Genomic DNA, 22,900 nt, shown 5'->3' on the forward strand with positions numbered 1-22,900 from the left:
GAAACTCTGAGAAACCCTAATTTTAAAGAAAGTAAAAGCGGTTTAAAGTTGATGATTTTTCAAAAGAAATTTGAGAATAGTGTAAAACATAGAAAAAAACAGAATTAAATCGTTAAAAAGAGCACAGATCTGAGAGATACAAACAAAAGTTAGGGTTTCAAAGGAAACCCAAATAGAAACGGAAGAACCAGCTATAAACTTCAAAGATCGTAACATATATGGTGTGATTTTACCCAAAATCACACCGGAGAAGCCGTTAACAACCAAATCAGAAACCCTAGATACAAATCGGCATGGCCCAGGGCCCTTGAAGGCCTCAGAGATGATGAGCAAGGCGATGAAGAGACCATTAGAGGCTTGGGGTTGAAAGATGGTCGCCGGAGATGACCGGAGAGGGAGGCGGCGATTGAAGGGGATTAGGGTTAGGTTGAGAGAACAGAGGAGATGAGAGAGTTTTGAAGGCGGCGGAATCTCAGAAATGAGATAGGGTTAGGGGGTTGTATGAATTAAAAAAGGTAAGAAGTGATGTGGGCCGTTGATTTGGGAGATCAACGACCAGGATTTAATCGGGTAAATAGGTTCCAGGTTTGGGTAGGAGTTTATAGGGGCCTAGATCGGGTATTTTAATATGAAATTGGGCTGGGGACTAGGTCCAATTTGGCTAAAATTGAAAGCCAAATCTGGCTATAAATTAAATAGCTAATTTTCCTATTTTAATTTATAATAAATAATAAATCTGAAAATAATTTTCTATACCAAAAATGATTTAAAATATGTAATTATCATTTTAAATATATAGGGACCAATTTTACACATATAAAATATAATTATACATTAAAGGGCTAATATTGCAATTATATGCAATTTACCTTAAAAAATACTAAATGTAATTATAAAAATACATGAAAAATATATTAGCCATATTTTGGCATAAGTATAGAAATTTAATGAATAAATCATCATAACAATAATTTTGGGAATAATTATTGGAGATTTTATGAATAAAAAGGGAGAAAATAAATCAATTTAGATCCTTAAAATTATGGGAAAAATTAAAAAAACCATGTGCATGCTTATATATACATATATATGCTATTTTGAAGGTATTTATGCATATTTAATATATATATGGAAAAATTGGGTATCAACAGGCTCAACATGCTATGGAATGAGCTTAGAGCAAAGTTAGTGACTTGAAAAACCCAGAATGGGAGTCGTAGCGAGAAAATTAGCAAGTTTAGGGAAGTTTGTATTTTGAATGTTCAACCAAAAATGAGAAAATTGGTTTCGTATGTGGATTCACATTCATGATTAGTCGATTAGTACAATTTAAGAAAAATGCATAAGTACCTTCTTGAGAGGCCGAAGTTCCAACTACACACCTTATTTTTGCGAAGGTCCTATCATCTCCTAAACTTTTTTAAAACGGAATAAGTATCACCCTGAAATTAGATAACCAGATTCTTGGCAGGCAGTAAGATACACGCACTACCACATGTCTATTTCGTAATTTTTGAACTTTTTGCTCTTTCTTTTCCTTTTTTTTTCTTTCTTATTCTATTACACTTTTTTCTTTTTATTTTTCCTTTTCATTCTTTCTTCATATTCAAATTTTCCAACCGTTCATAAAAATTCATTCTTTGATCCAGTCCTTGTTTATTTAGAGTTTGTGTATGTGTGTCTGTTTAAAAAAAACTCCATTTTTATCGGCGTGGGAGTTTATTGTTATCGATTGTGAGTTCCGATTTTGATTTTATTTTTTTGGTGACTTTTATGTTTCGATGGAAAGCTGAAGAGATAAGATCTGGGTTTGTATAATAATGATTGTGCTGAGGTGGTGAAGATTAACTGTGTGAAGAATAAAAAAAAGGTGGGGGGAAGATGAAGGCGGTGGTTAGTGGTTACGATGTCGAGGTGGTGGTGGGAGTGAGAGGAAGAAGATTAGAAAAAAAATAAAAGAAATAAAAAATAGTTTGGCGGAGAAGGTCATCGACGTATGGCCTTCGCCGCAAAAGAAGAAAACAAAAAACGAATAGAGTGACTTTTTTTAATTGTAGTAGAAATTACAAAAAAAAAAAAATTCATTTTTTTGCTTCTCACTCTCCCAAACAGAGTGGAACACAGTCTCTATGCCACCTCAGTATTTAGGGGTTAATAATTTTACTATTAAATAGTTTAGGGGATGATATGACCCCTGCAAAGATAAGGTGTGTAGTTGAAACTTCGGCGGCTTTAGTTCACGGATACTTATGAATTTTCCCTACAATTTAACCTATAAATTATCCTCTCTTCTTTCGGGTTACAGACTAATATTTTATAATAAAAAATTTAAAAGTAATTTTTTCTACTTTAAAACTGTGCATGTGAGTTTTTATAAGTAACCTAATTTTGTAAATAATATTAGGGTATAATATTTAAAGTCTTTTCTGGTTATAGCAAAATCTAATATTCCCATATATAGTCTTTGCACAAGTTGCCATTACAATAGCGCAAGCAAAAAGAAGATATACTTCATTTGTTATACAATAAAAACAAGAAGGAAATAAATTTAGAAGTTGGGGTCAATGAGTTCTCCATTCAAGTACTCTCTGTAAGCAGCAACAGGCCAACTGAAGCCTCTCCAGATGAGCTTATTAGCCAAAGGAACATCAATGATGATTTCTTTCATAGTTGGCTTCTTGTCATCTCTTACAGCAATCAAGTAACTCCTTCCAACCCACCCAATCCAACCAGCAATGTACAAGAAGAGTATCCCTGGTGTTATGAACTCTCCCCAGTGCCTTTGGTCTCCACTCACTATCAAATGTGGCAATCCATCTGATCCACACAACAATCCTTGCTTCCCATAGTTGTCAAACCTGCACTTCCCATAAAATTTAATATTTTTAAACCATCACTGTAATTTAACATCTTAAAGCATGTTACTTACCGATTATACAGGTTACAATCAATACTTATTACCTATAACTAAACTACTGTTGGAGTAATCCTGATTGTGCAAGTATTTCTTATGCAGTCACTTCAATGGACTTAAACTAATAGTATGGCTCAAATTTAAGCCCTTAAACAAATACTACCCCCCCCCCCCGCACACACACACATACACCAAAAATTCATTAACAAATTACAACTACACACACTCTGCCATTCATATGGATATACTGACCTTTTACAATGGTCTAAGGCTGGCACTCAGTCACAATTTAGTTCCACTTATTGTGGAAACTGATTCACAGGTATTGATTCAACTATTATCGTCTAATAATCTAGCTTTCTCACATATATTAATGGATTGCAGGTAACTAATGGAGAAGCTGGGCAGCCCACAGGTTTGCCACATCTTTAGAGAAGCTAATGCTGCAGAACATAAACTGGCCTGCTATGCGAAAGACAGAAATCAAGCCATGGGAAAAACGTTTTGGTTTTTGTATACCCACCCCCTTTATCCTTAATGAACTAAAGGAAGACCTCTATGGAAGTGGGACTATACGTTCCGTTACCATCATGTAATAACTTCCGTTTGTGTTATTTAATAAAAGCTTCTTTCATTAGCAAAAAAAAAAAAAAACAAGGTGTCTATCCTTCATTTACGTGGCATCGATTCCTCTTTCAATACATATACTTCAAGATGAGAGAAAAATTGTATGGTTTATCAGTTGTTTTGCCGATCCTACACAAAATAAGATAAATAATTATTTATTTTTGTAATTAATTAAGGTCCTTCTAAAACTCAAGCTATTATCCTTGTATGGTTTGGGAATGTTTTCCTTAGTAAAGTCAACATATAATTTTGACCACTCAGCTCTAATTAAATAATAATCTGCGTTCGAGTTTACGCTACAAGAGTGCTAGCTAGAACATGACCTGGTAGTACTTAATAGGTATATTAAATGATTACCAAAAATAATAGAGAACTAGTTTCAAAATTTGAGTTAATTATAGCGAGATAATAACTCAATGAGGTCTAGGATAACAAAAAAAATGACATTAGTAAATGAATATTTACAGTTTGTACAATTTAACATGATATAGCTTTATAATTGTCTATGAACTGTTATTTAAAATTATCTTTTAGGTAATTTCATAGTATAAGAATATTTCTTACGCTGTTGGAAATTTTGCATGATCATATACAATTTCAGGACAACTTAGATAGCAAAAAATATAAGACATCTAAGGAAAACAAAAATCTCCCTATGTTTCAGTTCATGTGAATTCATTTCCTTTTTGTTTCGATCTAAAAAGAAGGACTCATTTCATAATTTGGAAACAATTTAGCATAAACTTGCAATTCTACCCTTAATGAGAAAATTTTACAACCACACAAATATTTTGGACCCCTTTTTTTACTTGTTTAGGACCACAAATTTCAAAAGTTATCATTTTTCTTAGCTCCGTACCGGCTCAAACAGGTTCATGTGAATCGGAACGGAGGGAGCACATTACTAAGGGAAAAAGGGAGAACAAAAGAATACAAACCTGCGTTTGGTTTTCTCAACGGTGGCTTGGATAGCAAGGGCAGGAGCACTGTCAGGTGCATACAACTTCAATGAACTCTCAAGCTTCTTGATCTGTTGTTTCTCACGCTTAGCAAATTGCTTAGACTCCTTGCATGGGGTGAGCCCAGAGATATCAGCAGAAGCTGGTAGCACTGGAACTGACAACAGAACTGAAGACAAAGCAAGTGCAGCAGAAAATGCCTTTAAATTACAAGATGATTGCTCATCACATGATGAAGAAGAAGAGCAAACAATGGTCGCAAATCTTGGTTTCTTTGTAAACTGAGAGTTAAGTGTAGAAATGGGCTTTGACAGATTTGTGGGAATTGTGAGAGACATTTTTTTTTCGCCCTTTTCTTGAAACTAGTCTGTTCTTGAAGATGGCAGAAGAACAGATTACAGAGAATGTGGAGCGAGTGTTTTCAGATTTTGTTGGGACGAATGAATGGTGGGTAGAAGATTAAGAGGATAAGGTGTGGGGCAGGGGGAAGATGGGAAGCTGAGTTGGAGACTTGTGATTTGGCATTTGAATTTGATTTGTGAGTTTTCAGGATTCTGATCTGTACTTTTGTCTATCTGAATGTGGCGAGCACATACAATGGAATAACAGATACACACGCCCTTTTTCCTGCTGCTTCCACACGTACTAAGTATTTTTATATGGTATATATATCTTTCATACACAAATTTATTACTAATCATGATTAATTAATATATATTATAATATTACCTCAATGTATCAGTTAGCTGCATATTAAGCTAATGTAGTTTGATATAAACATTAAAATTTGAATAAGCTAATATGATGTAGTGTAAATGTCATGTTCAATTTGTTAATCTATGAGACTATCTATGTGGTTTTTTTGGTCTCGTAAGGAAAATAATCCTGGCATAAGCAAATTTTGCAATGTTTAGTTTGCAACATAAAATTCTGTATCCATAATGTACTTTTTTTTATTTAGGATAATACAATTTTGATTTTCCGTATAAATTCAACATAACCTTACATAGTTTTTAATTTTTGATGTTAAACTCTGCATTATTAACACCGCATAACTTATGCAAAAATACATGTATAAAATAACGCGAGATAAAATATGAAAAGTGATATGTATATTAACAAACAATAGCCGGATAAGAGTATCTAAAGACAAAAATGTCCAAAAGGAGGCAAAAATTGCCATCCACACTAGAACAATTCTTATACGATAATCCTACCTATCTAGTTCGGTAGCACAGCCACATTTACCGATGGGTTCCCTTTAGTGAATCTGTAATGACCCGGTCGGTCATTTTATACATTTAAGTCTCGTTTCCTTATTTGATACTTTCTATATGCCTCTTTATTATTTTGTGACTTTATGGGGATGAATGGTTTGGTTTTGGGAAAGTTTTGGAGTGAATTGAAATACTTAGTTCCATAGTTGGAAGCTTAAGTTATAAGAATTGACCAAATTTTGACTTTTATGTAAACGATCTCGGGTCAGTGTTTTGATGGTATCAGTAGGGTCGTATGGTAATTTTGGACTTAGACATATATCCGAATTTGGATTTGAAGGTTCCTAAGTTGATTTGGCTCTAATTGGCAAAAGTTGGAAAGCTGAAGGTTTGGAAGGTTCATATGTTTGACCGGGAGTTGACTTTGATGATATCGGGTTCATATTATTGTCCCGGGACTTGAAATAGGCTTGTCATGTTATTTCGGATTTGGGTGCAAAATTTAAGGTTATTCCAAGTTGGTTAGATATGGTTCGGCATGAGTTTGGAAATTGGGAGTTTGATTAGTTCATTAAGCTTGAATTGAAGTGCAATTTGTGGTTTGATGTTATTTTGTATGATTTGAGTCCTCGAGTAGGTCCGTTTTATGTTTTGGGACTGGTTGGTGTAATTGGAGGGGGCCTCAAAAGGCTTGGGTGTGTTTCAGATGGATTCAGGATCATTTTGGAGCTAGTTGGCAGTTCTGATTTGGTGTTTTCACACATGCAAGGTTTGGTACGTAAGTGCGAGTCCGCAGGTGCGGACTGGTGAGCGTAGATGCAAAGGATGGCTGGGACAAGAGAGGTTCATAAAATCAGAGCTTAGTGCGCATCTGCGAGAACGCACATGCGGAGCGCTGGGCGCAGAAGCGGAGCATGGTTGCTTGGGAAGTTCCGTAAATGCGGATATTTGTTGTACCTGCGTGATCGCAGAAGCGAGGTTCATGAGATCTGTAGGTGCGAGGTGACATAACTTAAGTGAAGCTCGCAGAAGCTAGACGTGGGTCACAAATGCGACCTCGTAAAAGCAGAAGTTTGGACCGACTGATGCGAGATCACTGGGCAGGATATATTTTGATCGAGGGTTTGTCATCATTTATCATATTTGGGGTGATGCACGTACGGGGTAACGAGCGAATATGCATACATCGTGGTTATTCATGATTCAGATAGACTTTAGGCTTTTTTATACCTTGTTTTGCTATCATGCTTATGTGTTACAGTGTTTTCTCTACTTATATTACTACTTGAGCTATTATTCATGCTAGGAATCATGTTTAGGCTATAGGCTTACCCGTTTCAGACATGATAGAGTTATTTTGCTATGTTGAGTTGTTTGCCTCAATCGTAGTCATACTTTTTAGTCATGGTATTATATCCGCATGTTATATTATCATCTCTGTATACTTCTTACATGTTATCTCGTGTCCTTATTTGTGCGACACGAGTTTGCGTGGATTTGTAGCACGCTGGTATAATTGTGGAGTATATTGATTTATGATGTTGTCTGATGTTGGCATAATGTGATTTGAGCGGATTAATGACTGAACTGGGGCCATAAAATCGTGTTAATATTGATATTGAGGTGACGCTTACGCCAAGCCCCCTATTGGGCTGAGTGGTATTGATACTGAGATGGCGCGTTCACTAGGCCATTTGGGCTAAGTTATAATGATCTTTGACTTTGGATTCGATCAGTGCTTGGGATAGGATCCGCCCTTCCAGAGTAAGGTGATAACCCATGTTACTTTGGGCCCAATGAATACATGCGCTTGGTATGTTCTTAGTGAGGGGCTTTATGCTAGGCACCTGTACAGTGCTGAGATTGTGCTTACTTGATGATTTAACTGTAAATTTGTTGATTTTGGCACTGTTATTTGTCATGCAGGCATAGATATGTATCTTCCTCGTGGTAATTGATACTCTATATCTTAAAATTGATGCTTTAACTGATTTGTTTGGAAAGCAGTATTAGGTGCCGTCACAACTTTAGTGGAATTTGGGGTCGTGATAGAATCCTCAGCTAGAAAATTGTACTATACACATAGACAAAAAATCTTTTTTTTGTGTGTATAAAAATTGTTGAATTCTCTATGCATAAAGTAGTTTTTTTAGAATACCCTTGATTAAATATTTGCCTCTACAGTTAGCCAAATGAGCATCCAATATGTGTCCGTCTACTGTTCTTGGAGGAGGGGGAGTTGAGGCAGGATCAGAGGAGGCCACCACGGGGGGGGGGGGGGTGGAGGATACAACAGCATGTCTGGAAGATTTGGCAAAAACCTTTTGGCTGAAGTTATAATAACTCTCATGCTTGGAAAACAAAACAAAATTAAATAGAAAAAGATACTTAATAAAGAAAGCAGTTTAGCAGAAAATAGCGGAATATATATATAAAGTTGTAAACACTAAATGTTTCATTCCAATCTATTGAGAAGTCAAATGATAAGAATCTAATTTGCTAATGACCAACAGGTCAGGGACAGGGAAAAGGCGGCATTACTAGAGTTAAATTCCACAGAATTTTGTCACTAAACATGTTCTATTTTACCGATCACCCTGAGAACTAATAGAGTTAGCAATCTTTATCCAGAACTTGTTCAAAGAGGATTACTAATAGTTAAGCTCTGTGACTTTGAGACCATGCTTAACATACTTGGAGTTTCATAGCCAACAGCACCTGTATTGTTTGAGCTCTCCCCTAGTAGTATTAGCTGTGTAGTTGTATCACCCCTAGTTGTGGATCTCTGCCAAAAATGTGAGCTTAAACCCGAGAGCATATAAGCTCGTCCCATTTGCTCGTAGAGTTCCTCGCTTGCCATCCTCTCTGTGATTTCAGTCAGTTCAGTGTCAAGCCTGTTACACAGGCCATCACCTGCTTGGGCAGATGCTGAAGACAAAAGGCAAGACCTTCTGTTATTTAGCAGAGCCTGTGCGCTGTCAAGATTTCCCCTCTCTGCCATCTCTTGTGCCTCTGCTATCGTTTCCGCTACTGCTAGGCGGTTTATCTGCCTATCGACCTCCAGGCTTACTACTACATCTATAGGAGACAGCACTTGAGGTCGACGTATCTTAACTGTCTCACCCTCCACTCTAACCATTTCGTTGGACACAGTATTTTTGTAAGAACAAACAATTTGCAAGAGTGATGTTTCCACCCTGTCCTCAACTTGAGCACTTTTAACTGAGGGAATAGACACGTATACGAGAAACTCTTTCTCCTCATCTGCATACAAGTCCCCGATGTTAATTACGCCTTGCTGTCCTTGTTCGGAAATTTCACTTGCATATCTTCCTGAAGGAATGGACACAATCTTCACTCCAGGTGATGCTGCTGTGCAGCTAAGTTGAAGCTCCTGGACCACAACACTGAGGAGACCACCAATACACATTGCAAATGCATCTTGAACAGTAACAACCGATTCAATGAATGAAAATGTGCCCCCTGATGCATCGGATATAGCATGCATAGCAGAAGAATCGTGGTCTGGACCAAACCCGAACGTATGAACAGGGAAAGTTGACAAATCCTCTGCCTCTTGCACTTCGCTATTGCAAGCACGAATGGAAGAAGGCAATAGACTCAAATAATCAGGGATCAATGTTGGATTTGAGGATCTATGGTTTCTATTGCTATTGCGTCGATTCGCGTTATCACTGTTATAGGTGTCTCTCCCATCAGACAAGAGAATGATACTCGCAACTGGATTCTTTTCACGCCTTTCTTCAAGAACACAAGCCCCAATCTTGAGTCCTTCCACAATATTTGTCCCACCATTTGCTGAAATACCATTGATAGCTAGTGCAGCTTCTTGACGCCCTTGTTCAGTCATCCTACGCAAGGGAAAGTTTCTTTGAGCTCTTGATGAGAAAGTAACAATAGCTAGCCGGTCGGAAGGCCCCAAGTTATCTATCACAAAGCACACTGCTTGCTTCAAGAGAGTCAACTTTGATCCATTCATGCTCCCACTAACATCTAGCACCGCAACCAGGTCAATCGGCGCACGCTCTAGGTCCTGAGCACCATCTAAGAGTGGTGGTGCCCTTAATCCAACAAGAACTGCAAATCTTGGCACATCTTCAGCAGCACCAACTGCAGGAAATTCTGCAAAAGATTTCATGAGGATATTCCCCGAGTGAAGTGCGGAAGGAGAGGAGGTATGATCCACGATGATGTTGAGAAGGGGCTCATCATCCGAGAATGGAATGTGCTGGGGACGAGGTGGAGATATTGTTGGTAGGGGACGAGAGAAGTTAACAGGATCTTCAAGTGATACATGGTAAGGAGACACGCGAGATCCTCCAGCATTGATACCGTTTACATCAGTACTGAAGGTGGGAAATTGGAGAGGGATTTCCTTCCATTTGCATCTGCAGATAGGGCAAAGGCGGTTTCCATGCTTAACACTATTGCCAATGCAGCTGAAGTGGAAAGCATGGCTGCATTCAGCAGTGAAGATGGCCTGACCATTCCCAGCTTTCATACTCCCAAGGCAAATGGCACATGTTCTCTGTAACAACAATTAAATAGACAAAGCAGAATATTAATATCATTACAGTTTTGCATTTAATGTTTGAAGAAATAGTCCATTGTCACATTCCATGTTCATAGTTGAAGATGCATATGTTAACCACTCAACCAAGTAATAGACAGCAACAGTTTAGTCTACTTCAAAAATGGCACTGGGTTATTACTATACTGCAAGTTGTTCTCATAAACACAAAGATATGAATCTATGAAATGTTTTACATGGGAGCAAGGGCCAAGAATAAAAGGAAAATTTAAAAAGTAGTGTCTGATAAAAGAACTAAACAAGCAGCTTCAGACAAAGGTACAAAAATTTTCATGATGTCTAGTACTTTATCTGCAACTTTTGCCACCATGAATCAAGGTTAATCAGTAACTTCTTCATATCAAAGATGTAAGACAACCTTAGGTAAAAAAAAAAAAGAAAAAAAAAAGAAAAAAGAACAGCCTGGTGCACTAAGCTCCCGCTATGTGCGGGGTCCGGGGAAGGGTCGGACTACAAGAATTTATTATACGCAGTCTTACCCTGCATTTCTGCAAGAGGTCGTTTCCACAACTTGAACCCGTGACCTCCTGGTCACATGGCAGCAACTTTACCAGCTACTCCAAGGCTCCCCTACTAAGACAACCTCAGGTGTTTGGGGAATAGATATGATATGATATGATATTCAATTATTCACAGGCAATTACCCAATACACAGATCAGTTTAGGTCATATAGTTGACACGAGATTGTAAACACGGTCTGTCGGAACAGGATATACCATGTGTCATTATTTGACTACATTTTGAGAAACTTAATAAAACAATATTAACAATTTAAGTGAAGAGAATGTAACAATAAAATATAGATGATGACATGATGTGAAATGTCTAACAAGTACTAATGATAAGAGGCTTCATATGTTTATGTTTTTAGCAAGAAAACTATCTCAAATTCTAGTCTAGAACATATGTTTTTATTCTTGAAAAGAATAATCAAACTGCTGGTGTATCGTGGCCAGTTCGCGATTAGCTAAGGGACCAGTGATTATAGGTTGGTGATCATGGACATGCATACTCTAAAAAAATGTAGAAGTTCAAATCTTTGAGATCAGGTCCTAATCTCATTCTTTAACTAAGAGCTCGTTTACCATGTCCAGCTTCTTTTAAAATCTATTTTACGACAATGATGTCCGCACATCCACCAGATGTTTTCTGCCTCCCACTGCCACAAATATTAGGTAACTCTACCCTTCGTTAGGTAAATAGGAAGCAGCTTAATAAAACCAACTCATTTTTGCTATGGTTAAGTACTAAAAGCTAACGCATGTGCAGAAACGAAATACTAGTATAAGTAGTAAAGTCAAGCTGTTGTTTAAAAAAAAAAAAACTGTTGTTATGTCTTAAACAATGGCAAACGCAATCCAATTTTCGAAATGGTCCAAGTCCAACTCCATCCTTACAAAAGACACACAGATAGCTCTGGCATAAGAAATTCTCAAAGGATCTTAACCAAGAATAGACATTACCCATTCGTCTAAACACAAAGGGAAAAGCAACAGTTAACCGGTACAGAGTTATCAGGTAGAATATTCGTAGTACACAAATCGGTCAGTAGTATACTGGTACAACAACAATATCCAATGTAATCCTACCAGTCGGGTCGGGCGGTCACGATACTAATGTTATCGAGAAAAGTTCTTCACGCTCGTGTCAATATTTGGTAATAAGGGAATGTGTCTCACATGACACATGGAAAGGACAATACCATTTCATCATACCATGCTAAGATTGTACCTTATGCATGAGTTGTATTCGAACCACATTTGTTTTATTTTTTTCGCTAGAAAAGTTTTCGGAGTAACAAAAGATGTTTTTTACTGATTACAAAAGGTCAATTTAAAACGTCTGTATGGAAAAGTCCAAGAAAGGTCAACTTTTAATTTTCACTTCAAATGACCTTTTTACCCTTCGGACTTTGATGGACGTTAAAACCAGGGAGGAGGACGATTTTGTCATTACGTCCCGTCTCCGTCAGCATAATCCTGGCTTTAGTATCTCGTAAAGCTGGATTTCATTAGTTCATTTATTACCGAAATCAATGCCCAAAAAAACAAATGTGACAAAGTTTAATCCCAAAATTGTCCTCACTTATATGTCCAAACTATAACACTAGCCAAAAATAACTTAAGGGTATTTTAGTAAAAGAAAAAGTTATGAATTTCAGTTAGAGAAAAAGCACAGAATGTTGCTGGTCTTGCGCCAGCTTGCCACTCCCGGTGATGACGCATTTTAGCGGCAAATTAGGGGCTGCCGGGAAGTAAGAAAAAGATGAAAACTTTCCGGAAAGAAAAAAGAGGGAAGAAAGTGGAAAACAGCAAAAAAAAAAAAAAGACAGGAGAAATGAAAAATACGGACCTTTGATGATCGTGTGGTGGTGGTGAAGCTCCTGGAGAAGGAGGAAGACGGCGGAATTGCGGGTGATTTGGAATGGGAGTTATCAACAGAGGGCACAGGCTTAGGCTGCTGCTTCAATGATGATAGCGCCTTTTTCAGTTTGCGCCACGCCTCTGCCATTCTTCTTCTTCTTCAAGCCTTCTTCACACACACACAGAGGGAGAGAGATGAGAAGCAAAGAGGAAAGAATTAAGTGTATGAGTTTTGTGTGAAATTGAATGTTGATGGTTTCTGCATATATATACGGAGAAATGGAGGTTGGGTGATCAGAGGGTAGGAGGGGGATGAAGAAAGAGATATGAACGCAGTAATTTTTATAGAAGAGTTTAAATTTAATGTTAGTATATTAATTGTGCAGAGATTATATAAACTATAAAGATTATATGTTAAGATGGTATTTGGTTTAAAATTTTGAAGGACTTTTTAAAAAACATTGAAATGTGGTATTTGGTTCACATTTTAAAAATAGCACGATCAATGCGCGTAAATAAACATGACTCTGAAAAGGATTTAAGTATATATATATATATATATATATATATATATATATATATATATATATATCGAACTTTTTACACTGTCACAGTCTAGCTCTTTTTTTGAAAGATTAAATTTTATGAAAGAAATTTATTTTAATTAAATAATAAATAATAAATAATAAGTCTTGACGAATAATCTTATTATGGTATACACGAGTTTTAATTTAATCCAAAAATTAAATGAGTTTTTTCGAGTTAAAAGTGCAGATCTGGTGAATATATGGAGTAATATACTTGTGATCTCATTAACGATGAATTTCATGTCTTGCAAGTTGACGAAATTAAAGGGCTTGTTTGTCAAGTTGATCTAAATGTCACTTTTAGATTTCATTCACTAGATAGATTAATATAAGGGTTTTCCGTTGGATAGTATGAGGTCAAATCAGAATATCATCTAACTAGAGAATTTGAGAAAAGTGCAACTATTGTAAAGAGTAGTCTAATTATCAATCATTTTTAAATTTTCTATATATATGAGTTTAACTTTATTATTGTGCATTAGTAGAGATTTTTTAAAAATATTAAGAAGATCTTTCTTAAAAATATTAAGGTGGCATTTGATTCAAATTTTTGAAAAGGATCTTTCTTAAAAAAGAGTGACTTTTTTCTTTAAAAAAAAAAATCAAATTATCAAGGTGGTATTTGATTCGCACTTTTTGCACGACCAGTGCATGTAATTAAACAAGACTTAAAAAATAATTTAAGTTATCTATATCAATAATGTGTCAAACTTTTTACACTATCGTCATCTAGATCTTGCGTTTAGAAGACAGTATTTTAAAGAAGAGATTTATTTCAGTTAAGAATTAAATAATGAGTTTCAACGGAAAAACTGATTATGGTATGGAGTGAATGTCAATGAATTCAAAAACTAAATTAGATATGAACGCAGTAATTTTATAGAAGAGTTTTAATTTAATGTTGTATATTAATAGTGCAAAGATTATGTAAACTATAAAAATTTTATGTTAAGATGGCACTTGGTTTAAAATTTTGAAGGGCTTTTTAAAAATTATTGAATGGTGGTATTTCGTTCACATTTATAGCATGATCAATGCAGGTAAATAAACATGACTTTAAAAAGGAATTAAGTTATATATATATATATATATATTGACGATTTATCGAACTTTTTACACTATCGCAGTCTAGCTTTTATTTGAAAGATTATATATTATGAAAGAGATTTATTTTAATTAAATAATAAATAATAAGTCTAGACAAATAATCTGATTATTTATAGAGGGAACATCTATGAATCCAAAAATTAAATGAGTTTTTTCGAGTTAAAAGTGCATATCAGGTGAACATATGGAGTAATGTATTTGTGATCTCATTAACGATGAATCTCATGTCTTGCGAGTTGACGAACTTAAAGGGCTTGTTTGTCAAGTTGATATAAAATGTCACTTTTAAATTTCATTCACTAGATAGATTAATATAGGGATTTTCTGTTGGATAGTACGAGGTCAAATCAGAATATCATCTAACTAGAGAATTTGAGAGAAGTGCGACTAAAAACCTTGTAAAGTGTAGTCTAATTATCAATCCTTTTTAAATTTTCTTTATAGATGAGTTTAACTTTATTATTGTGCATTAGTAGCGATTTTCTAAAAATATTAAGAAGATCTTTTTAAAAATATTAAGGTGGTATTTGATTCAAATTTTTGAAGAAGGTCTTTCTTAAAAAAGAGTGACTTTTTTCTTTAAAAAAAAATAAAACTATCAAGGTGGTATTTGATTCGCACTTTTTGCACGACCAGTGCACGTAAATAAAAAAGATTTAAAAAATAATTTAAGTTATCTATATTAATAATGTGTCAAACTTTTTACACTATCTTTATCTAGCTCTTGCATTTGGAAGACAATATTTTAAAGAAGAGATTTATTTCAATTAAGAATTAAATAATGAGTTTCAACGAAAAAATTGATTATGGTATGGAGTGAACATCTATGAATTTAAAAACTAAATGAGATACGACGCGATAATTTTATAGAAGAGTTTAAATTTAATGTTGTATATTAATAGTGCAAAAATTATATAAACTACAAAGAATTTATGTTAAGATGACACTTGGTTTAAAATTTTGACGGACTTTTAAAAAAATATTGAATGGTGGTATTTCGTTCACATTTATAGTATGATCAATGTAGGTAAATAAACATGACTTTAAAAAGGAATTAAGTTATATATATATATCTATATATATATATATTGACGATTTATCGAACTTTTTACACTATCGCAGTCTAGCTCTTATTTGAAAGATTATATATTATAAAAGAGATTTATTATAATTAAATAATAAATAATAAGTCTCGACAAATAATCTGATTATTTATAGAGGGAACATCTATGAATCCAAAAATTAAATGAGTTTTTTCGAGTTAAAAGTGCATATCAGGTGAATATAGGGAGTAATGTACTTGTGATCTCATTAACGATGAATCTCATGTCTTGCGAGTTGACGAACTTAAAGGGCTTGTTTGTCAAGTTGATATAAATGCCACTTTTAAATTTCATTCACTAGATAGATTAATATAGGGATTTCCTGTTGGATAGTATGAGGTCAAATCAGAATATCATCTAACTAGAGAATTTGAGAGAAGTGCGACTAAAAACCTTGTAAAGAGTAGTCTAATTATCAATCCTTTTTAAATTTTCTTTATAGATGAGTTTAACTTTATTATTGTGCATTAGTAGCGATTTTCTAAAAATATTAAGAAGATCTTTTTAAAAAATATTAAGGTGGTATTTGATTCAAATTTTTGAAGAAGGTCTTTCTTAAAAAAGAGTGACTTTTTTCTTTAAAAAAAAATAAAACTATCAAGGTGGTATTTGATTCGCACTTTTTGCACGACCAGTGCACGTAAATAAAAAAGATTTAAAAAATAATTTAAGTTATCTATATTAATAATGTGTCAAACTTTTTACACTATCTTTATCTAGCTCTTGCATTTGGAAGACAATATTTTAAAGAAGAGATTTATTTCAATTAAGAATTAAATAATGAGTTTCAACGAAAAAATTGATTATGGTATGGAGTGAACATCTATGAATTTAAAAACTAAATGAGATATGAACGCGATAATTTTATAGAAGAGTTTAAATTTAATGTTGTATATTAATAGTGCAAAAATTATATAAACTATAAAGAATTTATGTTAAGATGACACTTGGTTTAAAATTTTGACGGACTTTTTAAAAAAATATTGAATGGTGGTATTTCGTTCACATTTATAGTATGATCAATGTAGGTAAATAAACATGACTTTAAAAAGGAATTAAGTTATATATATATACTGACGATTTATCGAACTTTTTACACTATCGCAGTCTAGCTCTTTTTTGAAAGATTATATTTTATGAAAGAGATTTATTATAATTAAATAATAAATAATAAGTCTCAACAAATAATCTGATTATTTATAGAGGGAACATCTATGAATCCAAAAATTAAATGAGTTTTTTTGAGTTAAAAGTGCATATCAGGTGAATATATGGAGTAATGTACATGTGATCTCATTAACGATGAATCTCATGTTTTGCGAGTTGACGAACTTAAAGGATTTGTTTGTCAAGTTGATATAAATGCCACTTTTAGATTTCATTCACTAGATAGATTAATATAGGGGTTTCCTGTTGGATAGTATAAGGTCAAATAAAAATATCATCTAACTAGAGAATTTGAGAGAAGTGCGACTAAAAAACCTTGTAAAGAGTAGTCTAATTATCAATCCTTTTTAAATTTTCTTTATAGATGAGTTTAACTTTATTATTGTGCATTAGTAGAGATTTTTTAAAAATATTAAGAAGATCTTTCTTAAAAATATTAAGGTGGCATTTGATTCAAAATTTTGAAAAGGATCTTTCTTAAAAAAGAGTGACTTTTTTCTTTAAAAAAAAAAAAAATCAAATTATCAAGGTGGTATTTGATTCGCACTTTTTGCACGACCAGTGCATGTAAATAAACAAGACTTAAAAAATAATTTAAGTTATCTATATTAATAATGTGTTTACACTATCGTCATCTAGATCTTGCGTTTAGAAGACAGTATTTTAAAGAAGAGATTTATTTCAGTTAAGAATTAAATAATGAGTTTCAACGGAAAAACTGATTTTGGTATGGAGTGAACGTCAATGAATTCAAAAACTAAATTAGATATGAACGCAATAATTTTATGGAAGAGTTTAAATTTAATGTTGTATATTAATAGTGCAAAGATTATATAAACTATAAAAAATTTATGTTAAGATGGCACTTGGTTTAAAATTTTGAAGGACTTTTAAAAAAATATTGAATGGTGGTATTTTGTTCACATTTATAGCATGATCAATGCAGGTAAATAAACATTACTTTAAAAAGGAATTGAGTATATATATATATATATATATATATATATATATATATATATATATATATAAATTGATGATTTATCGAACTTTTTACACTATCGCAGTCTAGCTCTTTTTTGAAAGATTATATTTTATGAAAAAGATTTATTTTAATTAAATAATAAATAATAATTCTAGACAAATAATCTGATTATTTATAGAGGGAACATCTATGAATCCAAAAATTAAATGAGTTTTTTCGAGTTAAAAGTGCAGATCAGGTGAATATATGGAGTAATGTACTTGTGATCTCATTAACGATGAATCTCATGTCTTGCGAGTTGACGTACTTTAAGGGCTTGTTTGTCAAGTTGATATAAATGCCACTTTTAGATTTCATTCACTAGATAGATTAATATAGGGGTTTCCTATTGAATAGTATGAGATCAAATCAAAATATCATTTAACTAGAAAATTTGAGAGAAGTGCGACTAAAAAACCTTGTAAAGAGTAGTCTAATTATCAATCCTTTTAAAATTTTCGTTATAGATGAGCTTAACTTTATTATTGTGTATTAGTAGAGATTTTTTAAAAATATTAAGAAGATCTTTCTTAAAAATATTAAGGTGGCATTTGATTCAAATTTGTGAAGAAGATCTTTCTTAAAAAAGAGTGACTTTTTTCTTTAAAAAAAAAAAATCAAACTATCAATGTGGTATTGGATTCGCACTTTTTGCACGACCAATGCACGCAATAAATAAGATATAAAAAATAATTTAAGTTATCTATATTAATAATGTGTCAAACGTTTTACACTATCGCCATCTAGCTCTTGCGTTTGGAAGACAGTATTTTAAAGAAGAGATTTATTTCAGTTAAGAATTAAATAATGAGTTTCAACAGAAAAACTGATTATGGTATGGTGTGAACATCTATGAATTCAAAAACTAAATGAGATGGAACGCAGTAATTTTATAGAAGAGTTTAAATTTAATGTTGTATATTAATAGTGCAAAGATTATATAAACTATAAAGATTTTATGTTAAGATGACACTTGGTTTAAAATTTTGAAGGACTTTTTGAAAAATATTGAATGGTTATTTCGTTCACATTTATAGCATGATCAATGCGGGTAAATAAACATGACTTTAAAAAGAAATTAACTTATATATATATATATATATATATATATATATATATATATATATATATATATATATATATATAGAGAGAGAGAGAGAGAGAGAGAGAGAGAGACGATTTATCGAACTTTTTATACTATCGCAATCTAGCTGTTTTTTGAAAGATTATATTTTATGAAAGAGATTTATTTCAATTAAATAATAAATAATAAGTCTCGACAAATAATCTGATTATTTATAGAGTGAACATCTATGAATCCAAAAATTAAATGAGTTTTTTCGAGTTAAAAGTGCAGATCAGGTGAATATATGGAGTAATGTACTTGTGATCTCATTAACGATGAATCTCATGTCTTGCTAGTTGATGAACTTAAAGGGCTTGTTTGTCAAGTTGATCTAAATGCCACTTTTAGATTTCATTCACTAGATAGATTATTATAAGGGTTTCCCTTGGATAGTATGAGGTCAAATCAGAATATCATCTAACTAGAGAATTTGAGAGAAGTGCGACTAAAAAACCTTGTAAAGAGTAGTTTAATTATCAATCCTTTTTAAATTTTCTATATAGATGAGTTTAACTTTATTATTGTGCATTAATAGAGATGTTTTTAATATATTAAGGTGGAATTTGATTGAAGAAGATCTTTCTTAAAAAAGACTGACCTTTTTTTTTTAAAAAAAAAGATCAAACTATCAAGGTGGTATTCGATTCGCACTTTTTGCATGACCGGTGCACGTAAATAAACAAGATTTAAAAAATAATTTAAGTTATCTATATTAATAATGTGTCAAAATTTTACACTATCGCCATCTAGCTCTTGCGTTTGGAATACTATATTTTAGGGAAGAGTTTTATTTTAGTTAAGAATTAAATAATGAGCTTCACGGATAAACTAATTATGGTATGGAGTGAACATTTATCAATAAGATATGAACGCAGTAATTTTATAGAAGAGTTTAAATTTAATATTGTATATTAATAGTGCAAAAATTATATAAATTATGAAGACTTTATGTTAAGATGACACTTGGTTTAAAATTTTGAAGGACTTTTTAAAAAATATTAAAAGGTGGTATTTGGTTCACAATTTTAGCACGATCAATGCATGTAACTAAACATGACTTTGAAAAGGATTTATGTTATATATATATATATATATATATTGACGGTTTATCGAACTTTTTACATTATCGCAGTCTATCTCTTTTTTTAAAGATTATACTTTATGAAAGTGATTTATTTTAATTAAATAATAAATAATCGAGAAAATGCATAAGTACCCCTAACTTATGACCGAAGTTTCAATTACACACCTTTTCTTTTCGGGAGTCCTATTACCTCCTGAACTATTTTAAAATGGAATAAGTACATCATTAGGTGCTGAGATGGCACAAAGAGTGTGCTCACTCTCTTGGAGGCATGTGAAAAGCAAAACATAAGTAAAACCTGATTAATATTGCCACATGTTATATTTTAATTGGACAAGCACTTATAATTAATTAATATTATAACTTAAACTAATATATCTTTTTAGTTTTTTTTTAATAGAGTCATTTTGTTTTGTTTTTTTTTTACAAACAAATCCTCCGGTGAAAACTTACCGGCAACCACCAGAAATACCATCAACACAAACATCATTTAGAACCTCCATAAAACCCCTCTCCTCTCCATGCTTCTAACACCTTCTCCACAATCCACTATGGCTAATTTATTACAAAACCCATTGAAGCACCTTAATATTTGACCTTAGATTTTACTGATTTTGGTCAGATGCAATCTGGTTAATTTTGAAGAAAAGAGTTTTCATTGTCCACCCCAATCAGATCTCCATTAGTCGATTTATGCGGTGGCTGGCCTTCCCTTTTTCTTCACTGACGAATCTACCGCTCCGTTGTTAGTGTGCCGGATATTTGGACGACGCAAAACCATCCATAAAGAAAAAAGAGAAAATAAAATAAAACAAGAAAATAAAATAAAGAAGAATAGAATATGGAAAACAAAAAACAAAAAGGCAAGGCACTGGCATTTGATTTCGTCGGACAAACGACTCGAAGAACGAAATGAAGAAGAAAGTAAGGTGGAAAAGAAAGAAATTGAGAAAGAATAAGAAAATTAAAAAATTGAAATTTACACTTGGCAGACGCGTGTTTTTCACTACTTTGATACAAACATGGTTATGATCATGTATTCTATTTTAAAATAGTTAAGGAAGGTAATAGGACCGCCGAAAAGGAAAAATGTATAGTTTGAACATCGGTCATCGATTGGGGGTACTTGGCACGACCCAAATTCCATAGTAGGCTGTGATGGAGCCAAACACCATTGTTAGGCAAGCTAACACTAATCAACTAGTAAGTCCTCATTTAAACAATTAGTACGTGAAAACTTTTCCTTATTGATAAAGAAATTAGGAGTTTGAAACTTGAGCATAATTAGAGGAAATGTAATAATTTCGAACTTAAATCATGATAGTAATTCAAAAATCATATGTCTACCAATGTGTGTGCCAAGATCTGGTGTCACAAGTATGTGGGCAATTTAGTAGAATATACAAAACCATACTATCCTACTGGCTAAAAAGGAAATAGACAGGAAAGTAAAGATATAGAAAGACTCCAGCTACTGTAGAACGGCTCAAAAGGGCAGCTCACCGGAAGTCTGAAGCTAAGGAGTCCACTCTACGCGCCGGACTGATGGCCAGATGCATCTGCCTCAAAGCCTGCACAATCAAGTACAAAAGTGTAGCGTGAGTACATAAAAATATGTACCCAGTAAGTATCTCACCTAACCTCGCAGAAGTAGTGACGAGGGGTCGACTCCGACACTTACTAGGGCCAACAATATAATAATGTGAAGTTCTAATTCTTAAAGCATAATGTATGTAGATAACAGTCAAGCTGAAACTAGAACAATAACCGAGAAATTTCCTCCATCATATTTAAAAAGGCAAGATACTTTCTTTATTTAAAACAAGTAGCATATCAAGGAATGAAGCATACAACCACAAAGAGTTCCCATTCTATTATCATAGACAATTACCACCGAGGACGTTTGACCCGATCCAACATAAAAGTAAAATGTGCACTGCCAAGGGTCGAACGACAAGAACTATAGATGCATCTATTCACCCCGCTCGCGAATCATACATTCGACGCGGTAAAAGCATAACCCCACTTGCGAATCATCCACGCGGTCAAACATAATTTTTATCATTTAAAACACAAATACTTCTTTGATTCTTTTTCAAAATATGTAGACAATTCTCTTGAAGCCTTTAAATCTTTAAATTTTCTTCAACTTAATTACTTTCTTACAATTAGCACATATATCAAATAGTAGTGTCCACAAAGCATGGTGTAACCCAAGGATTACCCGGACAATAATAAAAAGTAGCTACGTACGGACTCTCATCACTTCGTGTGTACGTTGCCCCCACAATTAATCACATATTAATTAAGTTCACCTACGGGAAAATTTTCCTCGTACAAGGTTAGAAAAGAGACTTACCTCATTTCGAGCCTACTTCTAACTCAAGAATGTGCTCAAACCCTCAACCGGAGCCGTACAATCTGAAACTATTCAAATAGCGTAAAAACCAATCATTATGGGCTTACAAGTTCATATTCTAGCTATTAAAGTGATTATCCAACCCCAAAGGCAAGATTCCTAAAATTCGCCCCGGGCCTACGTGCCCGGATTCCGAAAATATTTGAAGGAAGTTGTTACTCAGAACCTAAGGATCAAGAATATATAATTTTTACTTCATTCCACAACCAATTTCGTCATAAAATCTCATTTTTATCAAAACCCTAGGTTTTGGTTTAAACCCATAATTTCTACTAATTTACATGTTGAAATCTACCCATATAAAATATGTATTAAACTCATATTAGGTAGAAATAACTTACCTCACAAAGTTAGGTTGAAATCTCCCCTTTTGAAGCTCCCAAATCGCCCAAGTATGGAGTAGAATGTGTCAAAAAAATGACACAACTACCGTATTAAATTAAGGCCACTACACTTAGTGATTTTCGCATCTTCGGTGAGGGGACCGCATCTGCGGGCAATTGTCCGCTTCTGCGCAAAGGGGCTGGGCTAACTGGGACCGCTTCTGCAGAAGGCCCACCGTATCTGCGGTTTCGCTTTTGTAGAGAAGGGGC

At 33.6% G+C, this 22,900-nt stretch overlaps 2 protein-coding genes across 2 annotated transcripts; both read right to left on the minus strand.

Moving 5' to 3' along the window:
• Positions 1 to 2,430: 2,430 nt before the first annotated feature.
• LOC104229855 (photosystem I reaction center subunit III, chloroplastic-like) lies at positions 2,431 to 5,114 on the minus strand. The gene is made up of 2 exons (XM_009782574.2): positions 4,480 to 5,114; positions 2,431 to 2,858 (listed from the first exon to the last, which is right to left on the minus strand). The coding sequence occupies exons 1-2, from the start codon at positions 4,836 to 4,838 to the stop codon at positions 2,549 to 2,551; spliced, it is 669 nt and encodes a 222-aa protein (XP_009780876.1). The 5' UTR covers positions 4,839 to 5,114; the 3' UTR covers positions 2,431 to 2,548.
• Positions 5,115 to 8,149: 3,035 nt separating this feature from the next.
• LOC104229856 (E3 ubiquitin-protein ligase WAV3-like) lies at positions 8,150 to 13,051 on the minus strand. Its single transcript, XM_009782575.2, has 2 exons — positions 12,683 to 13,051; positions 8,150 to 10,266 (listed from the first exon to the last, which is right to left on the minus strand). Exons 1-2 carry the CDS (start codon positions 12,839 to 12,841, stop codon positions 8,356 to 8,358), a joined length of 2,070 nt encoding a protein of 689 aa, XP_009780877.1. The 5' UTR covers positions 12,842 to 13,051; the 3' UTR covers positions 8,150 to 8,355.
• Between the last annotated feature and the right edge of the window lie 9,849 nt (positions 13,052 to 22,900).

This window comes from Nicotiana sylvestris, chromosome 2 (assembly GCF_000393655.2).
Source record: "Nicotiana sylvestris chromosome 2, ASM39365v2, whole genome shotgun sequence".
Classification (NCBI taxonomy): Eukaryota; Viridiplantae; Streptophyta; class Magnoliopsida; order Solanales; family Solanaceae; genus Nicotiana; species Nicotiana sylvestris.